Genomic DNA, 15,325 nt, shown 5'->3' with positions numbered 1-15,325 from the left:
TCGCGTGCCTCTTGAGCGGAACATATTTCTATCAACATTTGAAAATTTAACCCTTTTTCGCTTTACGTAATTTTGATGAAAAGGGATATCTTCAACAGGGGAGTACTCCCTTTTCTAAGTTCGAGTAGTTTTAGTTTCAATGTGTGTGATAAACCTAATATATTCTACTTTGATATGAAATTATAAAATCGCGTGCCTCTTGAGCGGAAGATATTTCTATTAATATTTGAAAATTGCAAAATTTAACCCGTTTTCGCTTTACGTAATTTTGATGAATAAAGGCATAATCAACACGGGATATTTATAAAAAATTAGTTGCTAACTATTTATTATGCTTATTTTATCAAGCAATTATTGCTTTTGCTTTGTAAACGGTAATTTTAGTTTTATTTAATAAATACCTTTCCTTTTTTGTTATGTTAATTTTACCTGTCTACATTTTTTCAGTTGTAAATAATGACACGCCTACAATTCTGCCAAGAATTTTAACCTTTTCGCCTCGCCGCACACAAAGGTCAAATTCTACTAGCTTCACAGCGGTGTCATAAAGTTAGCTTGTCGAACATTTCCATTTGACTAACAAAGTAATGAATCACATATATAGTACAAAATCTACTTCAGTATTACCGTACGTCAAAAAAGAAATTAAAATATCAGGAAGTTGACTAATCAACTTGATGTTGTGACAGCGTTGAGAAAATAGAACTCACACACCAAAGCTAATTTAATTCATAGGACATATCAAGAATAGAATATATTTATTATTTCTGGGAGAAGAAAGGATATGAGACGTCCTAATCGTATGGTGAAATATTCTCCTGTGGTCCGAAATAGTTAACAAAGTATTTGCATAAGATGCATGGACTTTGATTCATATATCAGAAGAGAGTAAAAGTGTGGCTCGGTATAAAATAGTTAAGAGTTATTTGTATCAGATGGCACATATATTAAAAAAGTGAAATTAATTATGTTAGTTATGTTACCTTGGCAGAGAGAGGGGAGTGAATCACGGGATATAAAACCATGTAAAGGAAATCTGGATGATGATTCCCAATCAATCAAATAGCAATATATCAAAGGCTAGTAGAAAGTAACCATATGGGTAGATGAAAAATACAACAAAATTTGTTGATAACAATTAGATGGAATTCAAAGCGATTATGCTAAGTCCTGAGAAATATGTGAAGAAAATTTAAAAGTTCATTCTCTATCAAATAGCAATATATTAAAGGCTACTTAGTCCAAACCAAAAAATATACAACCATTATTGTTGATAACAATAAGATGAAGACTTTTGGAATTAAGAGTGAATAAAAATATAGAAACAAGCTTTTGAAGCTTTAGTATATTTTATCATTTATTCAGGGGTGTGCAACCTGCGGCCCGCAAAGAAAAATTGTGCGGCCCGCGAAACGAGCTTTCAATTTAGTTTAATCTGGTATGCGCGACTAATTCCAAGCCTATGACTGAGACAATTTTTTTCATCAATGCTCATGACTTTAAAATGCCCTAACAGCTTGCTTGAACGAAGCGAACAACACATGTCATAAGATCAATAATCAAAATTTTTGTTTCTGCAACTACTAGAGAACCTTTGTTAAATGAAGGTGCAGCCCACGGTTTCACTCAGTTATTTGTATCTGGCCCTCCTGTATTAAAGGTTGCACACCCCTGATTTAGTTCATGACTGATTTATCACCTGATAGAGACACCTCAAATCCATGCTAGTTGAATAGTAGAATTATATAAAAAACGGATTCATTGCAAAAAGATAAGGAAGCAATATTGAACAAGCAAAAAATTGATTGGCACAAAATACAAAACGACACAAATACTCCATTTCATTGAAGAAATGCAAGTTTGCATGTTTTTAAAAACATTGAAACTAGTATGGAAAGTATATAATTGTATAAACTTTTAAAATACGGACTAATTTGAAGTAATCCTCAATCTAAAAGGATCCACTGCATTTAGTAAGAATAATTTGTATAAAAACACATCTTAAAAACCAAATGAAGTACAAGTTTTTAAAAAGCATTTGAAACTAGTATGGAAAGTATATAATTGTAAAAACTTTTAAAATACGAATTAATTTGAGGTAATCCTTATCTAATAGTTAATATTTACTGCATTTAGAAAGAGTAGAATACCATATTTCTCCATGAATATTGCACACTTCCACAACCAAATTTTTTCTTCGGAATAAGGGGGTGCGTGTTATGCACTGACATAAAAAATATCAAAAAATATGAGCAAAAGACGGATAGAATGTCTGATACGCTTCCATGAAGAAAACAGCAGCGCAAGAGAGGAACAGAAACCCGGGTTGCGTATTATGGATGGAGATTAGAAAAATTCTTGCTACTGATGTGCTAAAATGCACCTGCCAATTATATATTATGCATGGAGAATATATGGCAATTTGTATAAAAGCATATTTTAGAAACTAAAATATGGATGGTAATTTACCTTGTACTAAGATTTTGAGTTTCTGAGAATTTCATTCAAAATGAATAAAAACATTTTGTATAAAACTTAACTTGCTTGAATCTAACAGTTGAATTTACTGCATGGTTTCAACTAGAAAAAATAAGAATATTTGAGTACAAATACGTATGGAACATGTATGAAATAGTGCAAAATACATAAAAATTTTGACAAGGCTACTTACTTATTTCACAATAAAGGAAATTAAAAGATTATAAAAATATTTATGAGGTTTTTTTATGTATAAGTATGCTAACTACACTAACTTATTAGTCTACACAGGAATATAAAATAATATGTCATATCACATAAAATTGCATTCTGGACATGAATCATAATCGGTGCTCCCGAAGTATGCGAACCAAGATGGCGGACATCGGAAAGTAACATGGCCAACAGGTTAGGGTTAGGCGATAATTTCTTTCCAATTTTCCCTATTTTCCACATAAAATTGCATTCTGGACATAAATCATAATCGGTGCTCCCGAAGTATGCGAACCAAGATGGCGGACATCGGAAAGTAACATGGGCAACAGGTTAGGGTTAGGCGATAATTTCTTTCCAATTTTCCCTATTTTCAACATAAAATTGCATTCTGGACATAAATCATAATCGGTGCTCCCGAAGTATGCGAACCAAGATGGCGGACATCGGAACGTAACATGGGCAACAGGTTAGGGTTAGGCGATAATTTCTTTCCAATTTTCCCTATTTTCCACATAAAATTGCATTCTGGACATAAATCATAATCGGTGCTCCCGAAGTATGCGAACCAAGATGGCGGACATCGGAACGTAACATGGGCAACAGGTTAGGGTTAGGCGATAATTTCTTTCCAATTTTCCCTATTTTAGTCCTATTATCAGTTCGAAGACTAGCCAAGAGCCTTCCGTAGTTTTTATACCTTATAGCCTAACCCTAACCTAGTACACATATTACATTCCGATGTCCGCCATCTTGGTTCGCATACTTCGGGAGCCCCTAATAATCAATAAAATATTCGATTTCTTAATTATGTTAACAATGCTTGTCTGTAACCAAAAATATTCCATAAAATTCCCCAATGACAGCATGATGGAAACACAGCATGCTCTCTATTACCAAAAGAATTTAGAATTGATTTGATTAAATTTGAAAATTTTTGATTTAGCTAAACTTGGTTGACAATTCATTTTACCAATTTCAATTGATTTGTGACTACTCTTCGGTTTGCTCAGGTACTTTTGTACTAATTTTATGAAGTCTGCATTCAACTGCTGCCACTAGTGCGGCGCCACGTCCACTACCATCCGTCGATTCACGGAATGTTATCTTTAAGTCGCCTCCAAGATCCTTTACTTTTGCATGAAGTAGTTTAGCAAACCTGTAAATCAAAAAATTCCTTAATAACTGTCACAATTTGTGTCAGTGTGCAACTAGCTTGAATCAAATAGAATAATCATATTTATTCCTGCTACATCATCCTCCCATTATATGCACAAAGGACCGGACCCACTTGCACAAAGGCATAAAGGAAGGAAAAGGAGCTTGCGTAAACCCCAAATGAGAGTTGTGTAAATATTTCAATTATGGAGACAGATGCTGGTTTGGTAACTGTATTCCATTTCCGAATGGTTACAATTGCATGATTTTTATAATTTTATGCAATGCTGCCTCACGCATTCCACTATGAAGAAGGCTCTTACAAGCATTCAGTGATATGTAAAAACCGAATCTTACAGCTTGACGCCGCCCACCACCCAGGGTGCAGTAAACTGACTAAGCAATGCTGAGTTGCTGAATGCTGGGAAAATCCTAGTTTGGAGTGAATGTTTCACAATGCCACATAGAAAATTCCCAAAAAAATGAATTTTATGCAATTATTTTTTAACTTTCAAAAACTTGTTTTAATCAAGCATAGATATTTTCGGAATCTGTGCTCCCAATATTTCAGAAATATGATTCAGTTTGTGCATCATTGAAAAATAACTTCAATTCAAGTTACTTACGTTGGATGTTTCCTATACACAGATCCATCAACACCAATTGTCATTTTAGCATCTGGTCCTTTATTTTCCGCAATTTTCCGAGCAACTGCTACGACACCTGCTGCACAAAGATAGGCAGCTCGTTTGGATATCGCTTCACAGAGCTGAAAAAAAGAAAAAAAATTCATGATGAAAAAATTAATATACAAGGGAAATATCAAATTTGAAAAAAAATTTTTATCAAAGTTTTTAATTTCAAACTTTTATTGTTATAATCAATCAAATCAATCCTAGGATAATCATGCGTGAATAATATACTATTGTAAATACATTCTAAAATAATATTTTCGAAAGGATATTGAATATATTCTAAATTGGTGCGAAGACAAAGCGATGAGCGATGCTCAAATATATTAACACAAAATCCGTAGTACTGGGTGTACAATCTGTCACAGTAGACTACCGCTACTGGCCGTCACATGTCATAAAAACGTGAAAGACAGCCGTCATGATATCATAAAAACGTGTACCCAAAATATAAATTATATAGCGGCATAGCGCATTTTAGATGAATATCAGTTATTATCAGATCTCACATAATAAAATTTATAAACAAAGTAATAGCCTTCTAGTGAAAAATATGATGTTTAATCACTGAACATTTCAAAGCAATGGGTCCATTAGTGAATTAGAATAGCGATTTTTCATAAGGTAACAAGAAGAAGAATAATAACAACATGATAACAAAACGACCCATAGGCCAAATTCTCATCCAATAATGTATATTCAACGAGTTTGAATTTGGGAATGCAGGGAAGTTAGGATAAACAATAATTTAATTGGGATAAATTTATATATTTTCATAGGTCTCAGAAATGGATGAAATCAAAACTTTCTTGGTAATACTGTAGAATTTCAATTGTTCAGTTATTTTTAAATATACATAATGTACAAAGTACATTTTTAGTATGTTGGAAAAATAATCTACAGATTACCTGAACAAGTTTATTGCAGTCATCATCAGTGGCAATCAATCCAAATCCAGCAAGATATTGACGAATTTGATTGTTGTCGTTATTAGGACTGAAAACAAAATAAATTTTATAAAGGGATTGATGTCTTTCTTCAGTATGAATTTCTCTACATATCAGCTATTAAAAAAGCCCTACTCAATAATGGTACGAACTGAGCTGCTAGCTTATCGACAGAGGAGACACTAAAGCCTTTTCAGTATGGCTGGACCATTGGTTCTCAAACAGTGGAGCGTAGACAATTTTTTGAGGAGGCATGAAGCTAACTGAAAATAAAAATATTTGTTAGATTTGATCTTACCCGCCTTATTTAGAATATTTACATTTCTTTATTGTTTAGAAACTGGGATTCCATCCACGTTATAACCATCTCTTATTTGTGGCTCATTGTTAGCTAATTATTTTTGAGGTGGGGGGCAAGACTTGACAAATTCTAAAAAGGGGGTGCAGCTTGAAAAGTTTGGGAACCACAGTGCTGACCTACTCAATTTAGTATATTTTGGGTGACGCGAAGTCCAATTTTCAGCACACTTTTTTATAGCATAGGAGAGGAAAGCTGTTAATATGACTTGATGGACCACCACAACCTTTCGTCCGCTTACTAGTACATTTCTATCAAGCATGCAGTTAACCTGCTTAACGTGAATAGGGGCGACCAGTGGATTGGATGATGTAATCTAAGAGTCACGTGATTCACATATTTACGGCCCAAATGATTCAAACCAAAGACCTGCAGGGAAATTATTAATGCATGCTCAACACAACTCGCTAAGATTGAACACAGTATATATATGGTATATCCTAATTACCCTTGCATAAAAGCAGAGTTTAAAAACTAAACAAACAGTTGCCAAACTAAGGTGTCAGATTATACGCGCATAACTCTGATCGCACTAATTCTTTTCTGTAACCATTTGTTGTGATAGGTGCATACGGTGTATTACGATTTGTAGGGTCGACTTATATGCGGATTTTCATAAATTTACAGTTTTAGGACCATTTTTTGGGGTCGGCTCATATGCTAGGTATATAAATTTATACAATGTAATAATATATACCCTTCACCTAAAAAAATATGAATGATCAAATCAAAATAACATTACTTACTTGAGAATGTGTGAAACAAATGCTGTTGACAATCCAGAATTAAATAAAATGCTATCGGGAGCAATTCCATCAAAAATTTCACGATTTGAAGTAAGTTTGAGAATGATCAAACGAACTAATTCACCCATGTACATTCCACTGATCATCTTCTCAAATCTGAAAAATGAAGTCAAGAATAATAGTTTACTACAGAAAAAATTTCATATATATATCATATTCATGTCTGCACTCTACACAAAATGTCTACACAAAATTTTGGCAATTTTTGGACACAAAATGGCCCTACAGACTTTTTTACTAAATTCCTATAGTTAAACCCAGATCAAAAGTTGGCCCCTGGTACTGGTCCATAATGATGGGAGTCATTGGGAGATCAAAAAAAATTCTGAGAAATATGGCATGAATACTTTGGTTTTATTGTGGCAATATATTCTAGTAACACAAAAACAAACAAAACAAGATAATATTCATTTAAAAATGTCTTTCTTTAGTAAATATATTATATGTTGGTGAACCACAGCAAGATGGTCCAGCAGTTAAAGCATTACATTTAACTATGTTGTCATCCCACAGGCCCCACTTCACTCAGGGTGAAATAAATTTGTTAGGCAATGCCGAATTGAAAGGTTCCGGTTCTCTCAAAAATAGTATTTACTTACATAATGTTAGATATCATTGGCTGCTTCTATGGGATCTTGTAATTAGCTTGGCCGTGTGGCGCATCATGATAAGCGGTAGGAATACGCTCGCCACCATACCTTTGATTACCCTGCATAGTGTTGCAGTTTCGAATCGCATGGGGGATAATTATGTGTGAGAGGATTGCTGGACTCCTCGCCACTTTAGAGTGGTTAATGTAACCTCTGAAACAAATAACTAATTAATCTGATACCCAACATAAACCAGTACTTGTATGAAAGGCCACGGTTCGCCATTCGCCGGATGAGAACAGAAGGGGCCGAGTCACATTTTTGGAAAATTCACTTTTTTCAATATTTTGGGGTTTTGAGCCATGCTCTACAAGGTGGATGATCTTAAGGAATTTCTCAATAATAAAAATTTTAGCTGGACTTGGACTATAATATTTTGTAGAAGTTAAGAACAGAACGAGTTAAGAACGAAAGTCCAGCTAAAATTTTTATTATTGAGAAATTCAGGATTTCAAGACCACCATCTTGTAGAGCATGGCTCAAAATCCCAAAATATTGAAAAAAGATAGTCCTATGTTCCAGTATGATGAGCATGAACATCAGAAATGAAATGTCCGAAACTTACATCCCTAAAAATTTATTCAGTGCAACTTAGGCCTAAGTCACCTTGTTTTACCTTGCATCCCATACGAATAATTCAGTTGTTGAGAACAGAATGGGCCAAAATCCTTTATGGGGGTAAAAAAGCTGGAAGGAATTGTAGCTGAACTGCCAAAAAATATTGGTTATGGAGATAATCTCATCCGCATTAAAATAACCAGAGCTCAGGTCTTTACTAAGTGTGAATATTCATTGCGTTTGCGTTTTTCTTACAACTCGAAATTGTGACTTAGGCCTGTTCTGTTCTCATCCGGCATGATTAAGCCATCTTATCGGCTTTTCTTTCCCCCGGATAAATAGGTAAATCTTATCCTACAGGGTATTGCTCAGAGCAAAAAACACTACATAAAATATCTTACATATGGTGCCCTTTATTTGGTGATTTTTCATCAATTTCAATGTCATATTCCGTTCTGATTGCTTTGAGACTTTCACTGTTATCACCAAACGCTCCCCACTCTGTATTAATGCACATCTCACTCGCAGGCGTCTTCTTCTCTAGTAATTCAATATTTTCTTGTTTTTCCATGTATGCCATGTTAGTACCAGTTCCTGAATAATTATTGTTAAAAAAACTGTTACAATAGTGAAATAGCTAATACCAATAATTTTGTTCAATAAATCAAGATCAAAATCATATTTATCTCACAGAATGGAAAATTGTCAAAACTTTTTTATTCAATGTTTTACATGTGTGAGTATCCAAATCCAATGTTGTGCAAAGAGCTACAATCTTCAAAAAGGACCAAAATGGGGCAATCTTGGTGAGGTGGCGCGCATGAGATTCACCGTGGTTTTACCACATTAGAACAGCGATCGACAACTTGCAGCTGCGGAGCCGCATGCGGCTTTTTGTTCTCGGATCTCTGGCTCCCGTGAATCAAAGTGTTTACAGCAGTTTTCAGTTAGAAGCAGTGGGGATTCAATGAAAGTCAAGGCATAATGAAGTGGATTACTACTCACTACTATACATCACAGCCCATATAAGTCAAGAGCGGTAAAAATAGGTCGCATTATGGTGATTCAAATCTGTCAAAACAAACTTTTTCTTTTCATTCTCCAAGTTCTTTTCATTTTGTCGTGAACTGAATTACTGAATTATAAGTAGTTTTCCGAGAGTTTTAATAGCCACCGACATTAGAATAAATATTGCAGCTTCGAGTAGGTTTGAGTTTGACGGAAAGGATGCCAAATGTGTTTTTCAATAATAAAGGTTGCCAACCCAAGATTTAGAACAACATACGGGAGTTAGGTACATCGTTTACCCACTAGTCATATTGTACAAAAATATATAAATAGTTTTAGTATCTCTAGGAATTGGCTAGCCATTACTTTACTTAAAGATGGCGAGTCTACTTTACTAAGAGAGTGTTTGTGACATTGCTTCGAACAAATTCCATTAAAATAAAAGATGAAGAACCTACTCACCCACGATCATACCCATGCAAGTATCATTATCATCGTAACCACATGAAACCATGGTTCCAACAGTGTCATTCACAACTGTAGCCATTATTTTTAAATCAAAATTCTGAAAAAAAAATATTTAAAAAAATTATTCAATGAACTTGTATGAAATTGAATTAAATAAATTAAATGACTGGAATTATATTACCGTATATTAAAAACTTAAAACAACAAAATTAGTTCTAATGAGGAATTTAAAAAAATTAATGGAAAGGAAGAAATTCTTGCGCAAGGATTATGATGAATGATGAATCAGATAAGACTGTGTAGTGTGTATCAAGAACAAAGAATCCATCAAAACAATCCATCTAACACAAATACTTGGATATCTAATCGGACAAGTCGTCTTGGTTAACCATAGGATTAAGCTGCCTCATCGACTTTCACCTCCTCCGAGATAAATATGTAAATCCTATCCTAAGATCGAATGATTCCAAGGTATCTTTGGAAATTTGATAATTACATTGAACATTATGGCCACTATCAACATCTAAGAGGTCTTCATCGAATAAAACCCAATTCAGAAAATATTCCATAGTCCATACTCGAAAATATTTTTTTAGAGTACAAGTTAAAATGAAAATATTCTACACTATCCTTACCAGACATCGTATTTTGAATTTCTTATTTATTGCATCATTTAATAACTTTCCAATATCTTCACCTTCTACTCCGCTTGCTGTGTAACCTTTTGTCCAGCGAAGCAAGATTGTCTAAAAAAAGTGGACCATAAATAGTAAAGGTAGAGTCATGAAATAGGAAGTAAACTCTGTTCCCAAAGTTTCTTTCCATGAACTTCAGTCATGCAGAATTCACCAACTCATAGCTTCATGATCGAATAGACCAGGTTCCTGTGACATTCCTGTGACGCTCAAGAAGTGTGTGAACCAAAATGGAGGTAACTAAATTTGTTAGCCTATTTTACACAAAGTTGCGTAAAAGGACTGAAACCTATGTGCAGAAGGTATTATTAACTTGGCTAATACCCTGAACTCGTAATATAACTAAAATAAGAAAAATTAGAATAAAATGATGGCCTAACCCTAACCTGGTACACATACTTCGGAAGTATCACCATTTGAACTCGCAAAATCAATCAGGATATTCTCCGCTTTGATGGTAAGCTTGTTACTTAACGCTCAGCACCATACAACGGGCTGATTATTTCACTTTCTATTACAGGGATGTGTAACATTCTTTGTTGGTGGGCCCTATAACCAACTTCAGATATCTAGCTGGGTCATACACAGAAAATAGCTTTTCCATGCACACATTGAATTAAAAAATTCTAAATAAATTGAACGATAAAACAAATTAAAAAATTAAAATCACGATGACAAAGGCACCGAGAAAAGCGACGCATAAGCACAAGCTATTCAAAATGATCCACGTATATATTATGTTGTAAATAAGTTTGATCCCATATAATTAAAAAATCTTGATGTATGACAGCTTGGCCTCCTACTACCAATCATAAAATAATAAGAAATAATATACAGTTGAAGCTAAATAGAATTTTAGAAGTGTTTTTTTTTACCTCCAGGACTTCTTTTCTGAAGATACAAAAGTAATGTTTCTTTTTTTGAAAATAATAAAGGAATCTACCTTGTCAATTCCTAGATGCTTAGTGGGAAAAGAGAAAGTGAATCCAATAGGTAGAAGTTGACACATCAGTCCACGTTTCACCAGGAAATCCCATAAACAATCCACAAGATGGTCAAAGAGCTAGAATAAAAAATATATAACATTTCATCTGGAGTGAAACTGACGATGCACCATTGCAGAAAATAAACAATTCTTGCTCTTACTACTGAACTCAAGCTAGGAAATTGAGATAATGAGTAGACTTTTTTATATCATCATTATTTGATGTGGAAAAATGCTGCTGTCTTTATTTGGTATGATAATAATGAAACCTTCAGTTATTTAGAACAGGGGTGTGCAACCTTTATTACAGGAGGGTCAGATACTAATAACTGGGTGAAATCGCATGCCACACCCTCATCCAACATAGGCTTTTTAGTGATTGCAGGTACAAAAATTTTGGTTAATGATCTTATTACATGTGTTGTTCGCTTCGCACAAGCTCAGGTTTAGGACCATGGTATATGCTTTGCAGCGCAAATGGATTACTCGCACGCACTAGATTAAACGAAATTAAAAACTTTTTTCGTGGGCCGCACATAATTCAAAATTGGCACTTCTACGTGGGCCGCAGGTTGCACACCCCTGATTTAGAGTGTTGAAGTAACTATTCTGACAATGCAGATTAAGGATTTAGGGTTACGCACTCATATTACCTACCAGAACCAGGGTGTTATATTATACATTATAATATACTTTGAAAAAAGTGTTCAATGCTGATCCGAAAGATGTGATTTCTCCTAAAAATTAATAGCTTATAGATATCTGTGATTGCTTGCCCAGATACTGGTTCAGAGTATAGTCAAGAAATGCCTCTTAAAAGGCGTTAGAAAGTACCAATTAATATTTCCTTCTTGGGGATGGAAAACATGGATACAATTTTATCTGTGATACATATATGGTTCATGATCAGGCCACACAGGCTAATAGGGGCCATAATTAATAAAAGTATTGTTTTTACGGTCTTACTCATATCAAACAAAAACATAGATCTACCTGAGTACCAGTTCCAGTCATTAAGTCCTGTGAAATATGATATATCTGACTGTCCATGGTTATATTTTTATTTTCACCGGCGACGATTTTAACAAGCAATATTCGAAAGTTTGTTCCTCCGAGATCAAGAGCCAAGAATTCACCATCCTCTGTAAAAGACATAAAAATGTCAGGGATGACAAATTATTCATGTGGCCCGAGTAGCAATGATTGAATAAAAATCTGATATTTGTGATAGTTTTACTTAAGGGTTTCGATGTTCAGTGAAGAAGCCTCTGCGATGCCAACATAAAACTGAGGTGTTTCACGTTTTTGCACCAAACAAGACATTATTAAGCATGTATGGTAGCCAGTAGGGATGGGACGAGTCCGGCATTACAGGGATTCGACGAATCCGAGTAATAGGTCAAGGACTCGAATCGAATCCTCCGAGTCCGTGACGTCACAATGTAAGAGTGGAAAAACACGTTTTTGACCATACTACAGCATCGCGCGCTCAAAAACATACGACGTAGCTCATATTTTTTGCCTAATGGTTCTGCAGATAGCTGTTGAATCAATTTAAAAATATATTTTTCATTTTTTTTTTGGCTGCCATAATACAAACGTAAACGTGGGTCAATGTGCGCCTTGGCTGTGAACTGGATTTTCAGCCCACCATCTTGCGTCAATTCTGGGCGGCTATTTAGAAATTCTTACATGTCAAATAGAAAAATAAAAAGCTTTTGACTACAATGCTTTCCCATAATTCCAGATATTTCTAACCTTAAATTTACTATGCCGCGTGTGCAAATGGTAGAGAGATGCCACTTGTCGTTAATACAATGCTTGCAATTTAGTAGTTCATGTAAACGTTCTGAAACGCTCCATGCTTTCCATTGCTCCCTTTTTGGAGAAAGGATTGCACGTAATTACCTCGATTTATAAGGGGTATTGATGAGATTCCCCCTTGGGTTGATCCTGCGCATGTTTCATATTTATTTACGCGAATCGAAAACTCAAAAATATTGCGCAAACACATATTTTATTGTGTACCACATGTATACCAAAAAGGATAGATAGTTTGAAGGCGACTGGCGCATCATTGTTATAAGCTATCAATAGTTTTTACCTTGCATTATATTATCTGGATATCTGTCGTCGTTTTCATTAGGAGTGTTTATAATACACACGAGTGATATTGTTAAATATCTAACCTTGAATTTCAACTACTTAAGGTATGTAGTGAGATTTATAGGGGTAAAAGTACAAAAATAGGCGTAAATTAGTAAAAACAGAATTGATTATAGACTCGGTAAAAACGACGTAGACTCGAAATCAAATCCGAGTCCAAAAAATGCCTGGATTCGACTCGAATCCGAGTCCGGATCCGAATCCCGGCCCATCCCTAGTAGCCAGTAGCCACTACTATGTGTCAAGGAAACACAAAGTTATGTTAGCAATTATGAATTATTTAGTCTCATGGGCGAGAAATAGGTTTCTCATTTTTCTCTAAGAATACGAATACCAGAATCAATAATAAAAGATTGAAAAGTCATGTAATAACCAGTTATGAGAAGTAAACACATTTAAGGTAATTGAATTACTAATGAATTAGCATTACTGCGCTGGCCGGAAGCGTATATCACAATTTTTTTGAATAGGGATATGCATCAAAAAATCTACCATTCTACAGAGTAACAAGTTCACGTTTAATGACTGATTTGGGGAGTGGGAGATATTTATACATAACTCTGACTACAAATTCTGAGCCAAAGATGAGAAATTTTGACTCCAACATAGGCCTATAAACACTTTAATTTGGTAAATCATTGTTTACCAATAGCCTAATAAACAAATGGTGATTTATAATTATCTAAAAATTGTAACTTCAATTACCCAATTCAAATTCTGTCTCATTTTATAATTGAAAACGAATACAATTTATATAATATACCTGTTCCATCAGGAGTTCCAGTCACATAAGTTGGCAGCATTTTTATCTCTGCTTCCTCATTTGTTTTTGCTGCCAATCCTCTACCCATTTCACGCCTCATTGCATCCGTCAACTCATGAAGAGTTGGATCAGAAATATCAAGTGACTTCAGCAATGATTCCATCTAAAAAATATGATGATAAGTGCACTCTTTCCATCGTGGGATACCCATGTGTGAGAGGATTGCTGAGCTCCTCGCCATTGTCAGGTGGCTACAGTAATATCTGGTAGGTTACATCTTACTCCATCATCAGGTCCATGCGTCTGACATGAATAACATTGGCATAGCCAACATGGATTCAGTGATTGGTAACTAGCTTTATTTTCGCAGTTTTAGGAAATTATCTAGATTTCTATATTCACATGAGTAAACAATTTAAGTATTCGCAGATTTATGATCTTCATTTGTGCAATGTGGTAATCAACAGATGAAACTTCTAAACTTGATAAAAATGTAATGTAGGCTATCAATGTCTGAATGCCAAAGGTGAATTCCAAAATCAGAAAATTGCATCATCTATACCAGTATACAGCTGTACAGTGACAACAATCTTATCTCAGTATTAACTTACCTCTGTACCTTGTCAGTTGTCGAAACGGATTATTGTATTTTAGAGCTACGTTCCTTTTTATCGATTGGAATCTAAGAAAATTCAGAAACAGACTAAACGCAGAAAAGATTGCCAAAATGGGCGAGCCAGCAACCAAGCCTGTCCTCCGTTTGTTTGCAAATAGCAGATATCGCATAGTCACGATTAGTCATGGAATCGCAAAGACCAATGAACGAAAGGTTCGTGTCTGCAAATCGAGTTTATCTATCTCTATTCAATCTTCAATATAATATTCATTTGGCACTTGTGAAATGTCATCTTTTACAGATATTTAAACATATTTACAATTTAAATTTTTATTTCAATTAATTATGCTAGTTTAATTTAAAAAAAAAAAATCATTTTTTTCGTCGCTTTCTGGCGCTGTGCAGATTAACGGGGATTCCCCGTCAATTTGTTCTTCCTCAAAAAGTTTATGTCATGATTTAGTATTGGTGATGATAAAATAATTAATTATAAATTGTGCTAAGTCAACGATTTGGGAATTCAGAAATAGCGTTAAATACGATGAGGTTTGTCAGATGCAGTGCAACATGAGGGCTATTCTCAAATGCAAACTCATAGGCATCATTAAATTAAAGCCGAGCTGTGATCAAGAAAATTTATTTCTTGATGAAACTATAGATGAAATCCTTCAAAAATCTATAATGGTTTGATTATATAGTCAGGGAAATAGGAAAATCCTAACAGCATGATGGGCTTTTCAAATTCCCTGTCTAATTTTTCAATG

The 15,325-nt window shown here is 34.6% G+C and overlaps 1 protein-coding gene across 1 annotated transcript; it reads right to left on the bottom strand.

Moving 5' to 3' along the window:
- Positions 1-741: 741 nt before the first annotated feature.
- On the bottom strand, positions 742-14,746 carry LOC120334911 (hexokinase-4-like). Its single transcript, XM_039402429.2, has 11 exons — positions 14,557-14,746; positions 13,946-14,108; positions 12,010-12,158; positions 10,975-11,094; positions 9,972-10,082; positions 9,331-9,433; positions 8,262-8,454; positions 6,593-6,748; positions 5,450-5,537; positions 4,476-4,618; positions 742-3,850 (listed from the first exon to the last, which is right to left on the bottom strand). The coding sequence occupies exons 2-11, from the start codon at positions 14,106-14,108 to the stop codon at positions 3,685-3,687; spliced, it is 1,392 nt and encodes a 463-aa protein (XP_039258363.2). The 5' UTR covers positions 14,557-14,746; the 3' UTR covers positions 742-3,684.
- Positions 14,747-15,325: the final 579 nt, after the last annotated feature.

The sequence above is a fragment of the Styela clava genome, chromosome 1 (genome assembly GCF_964204865.1).
Source record: "Styela clava chromosome 1, kaStyClav1.hap1.2, whole genome shotgun sequence".
NCBI lineage: Eukaryota > Metazoa > Chordata > Ascidiacea > Stolidobranchia > Styelidae > Styela > Styela clava.
The sequence above is the reverse complement of the archived record's forward strand: the minus strand, read 5'-3'. Positions and strand labels throughout refer to the sequence as shown.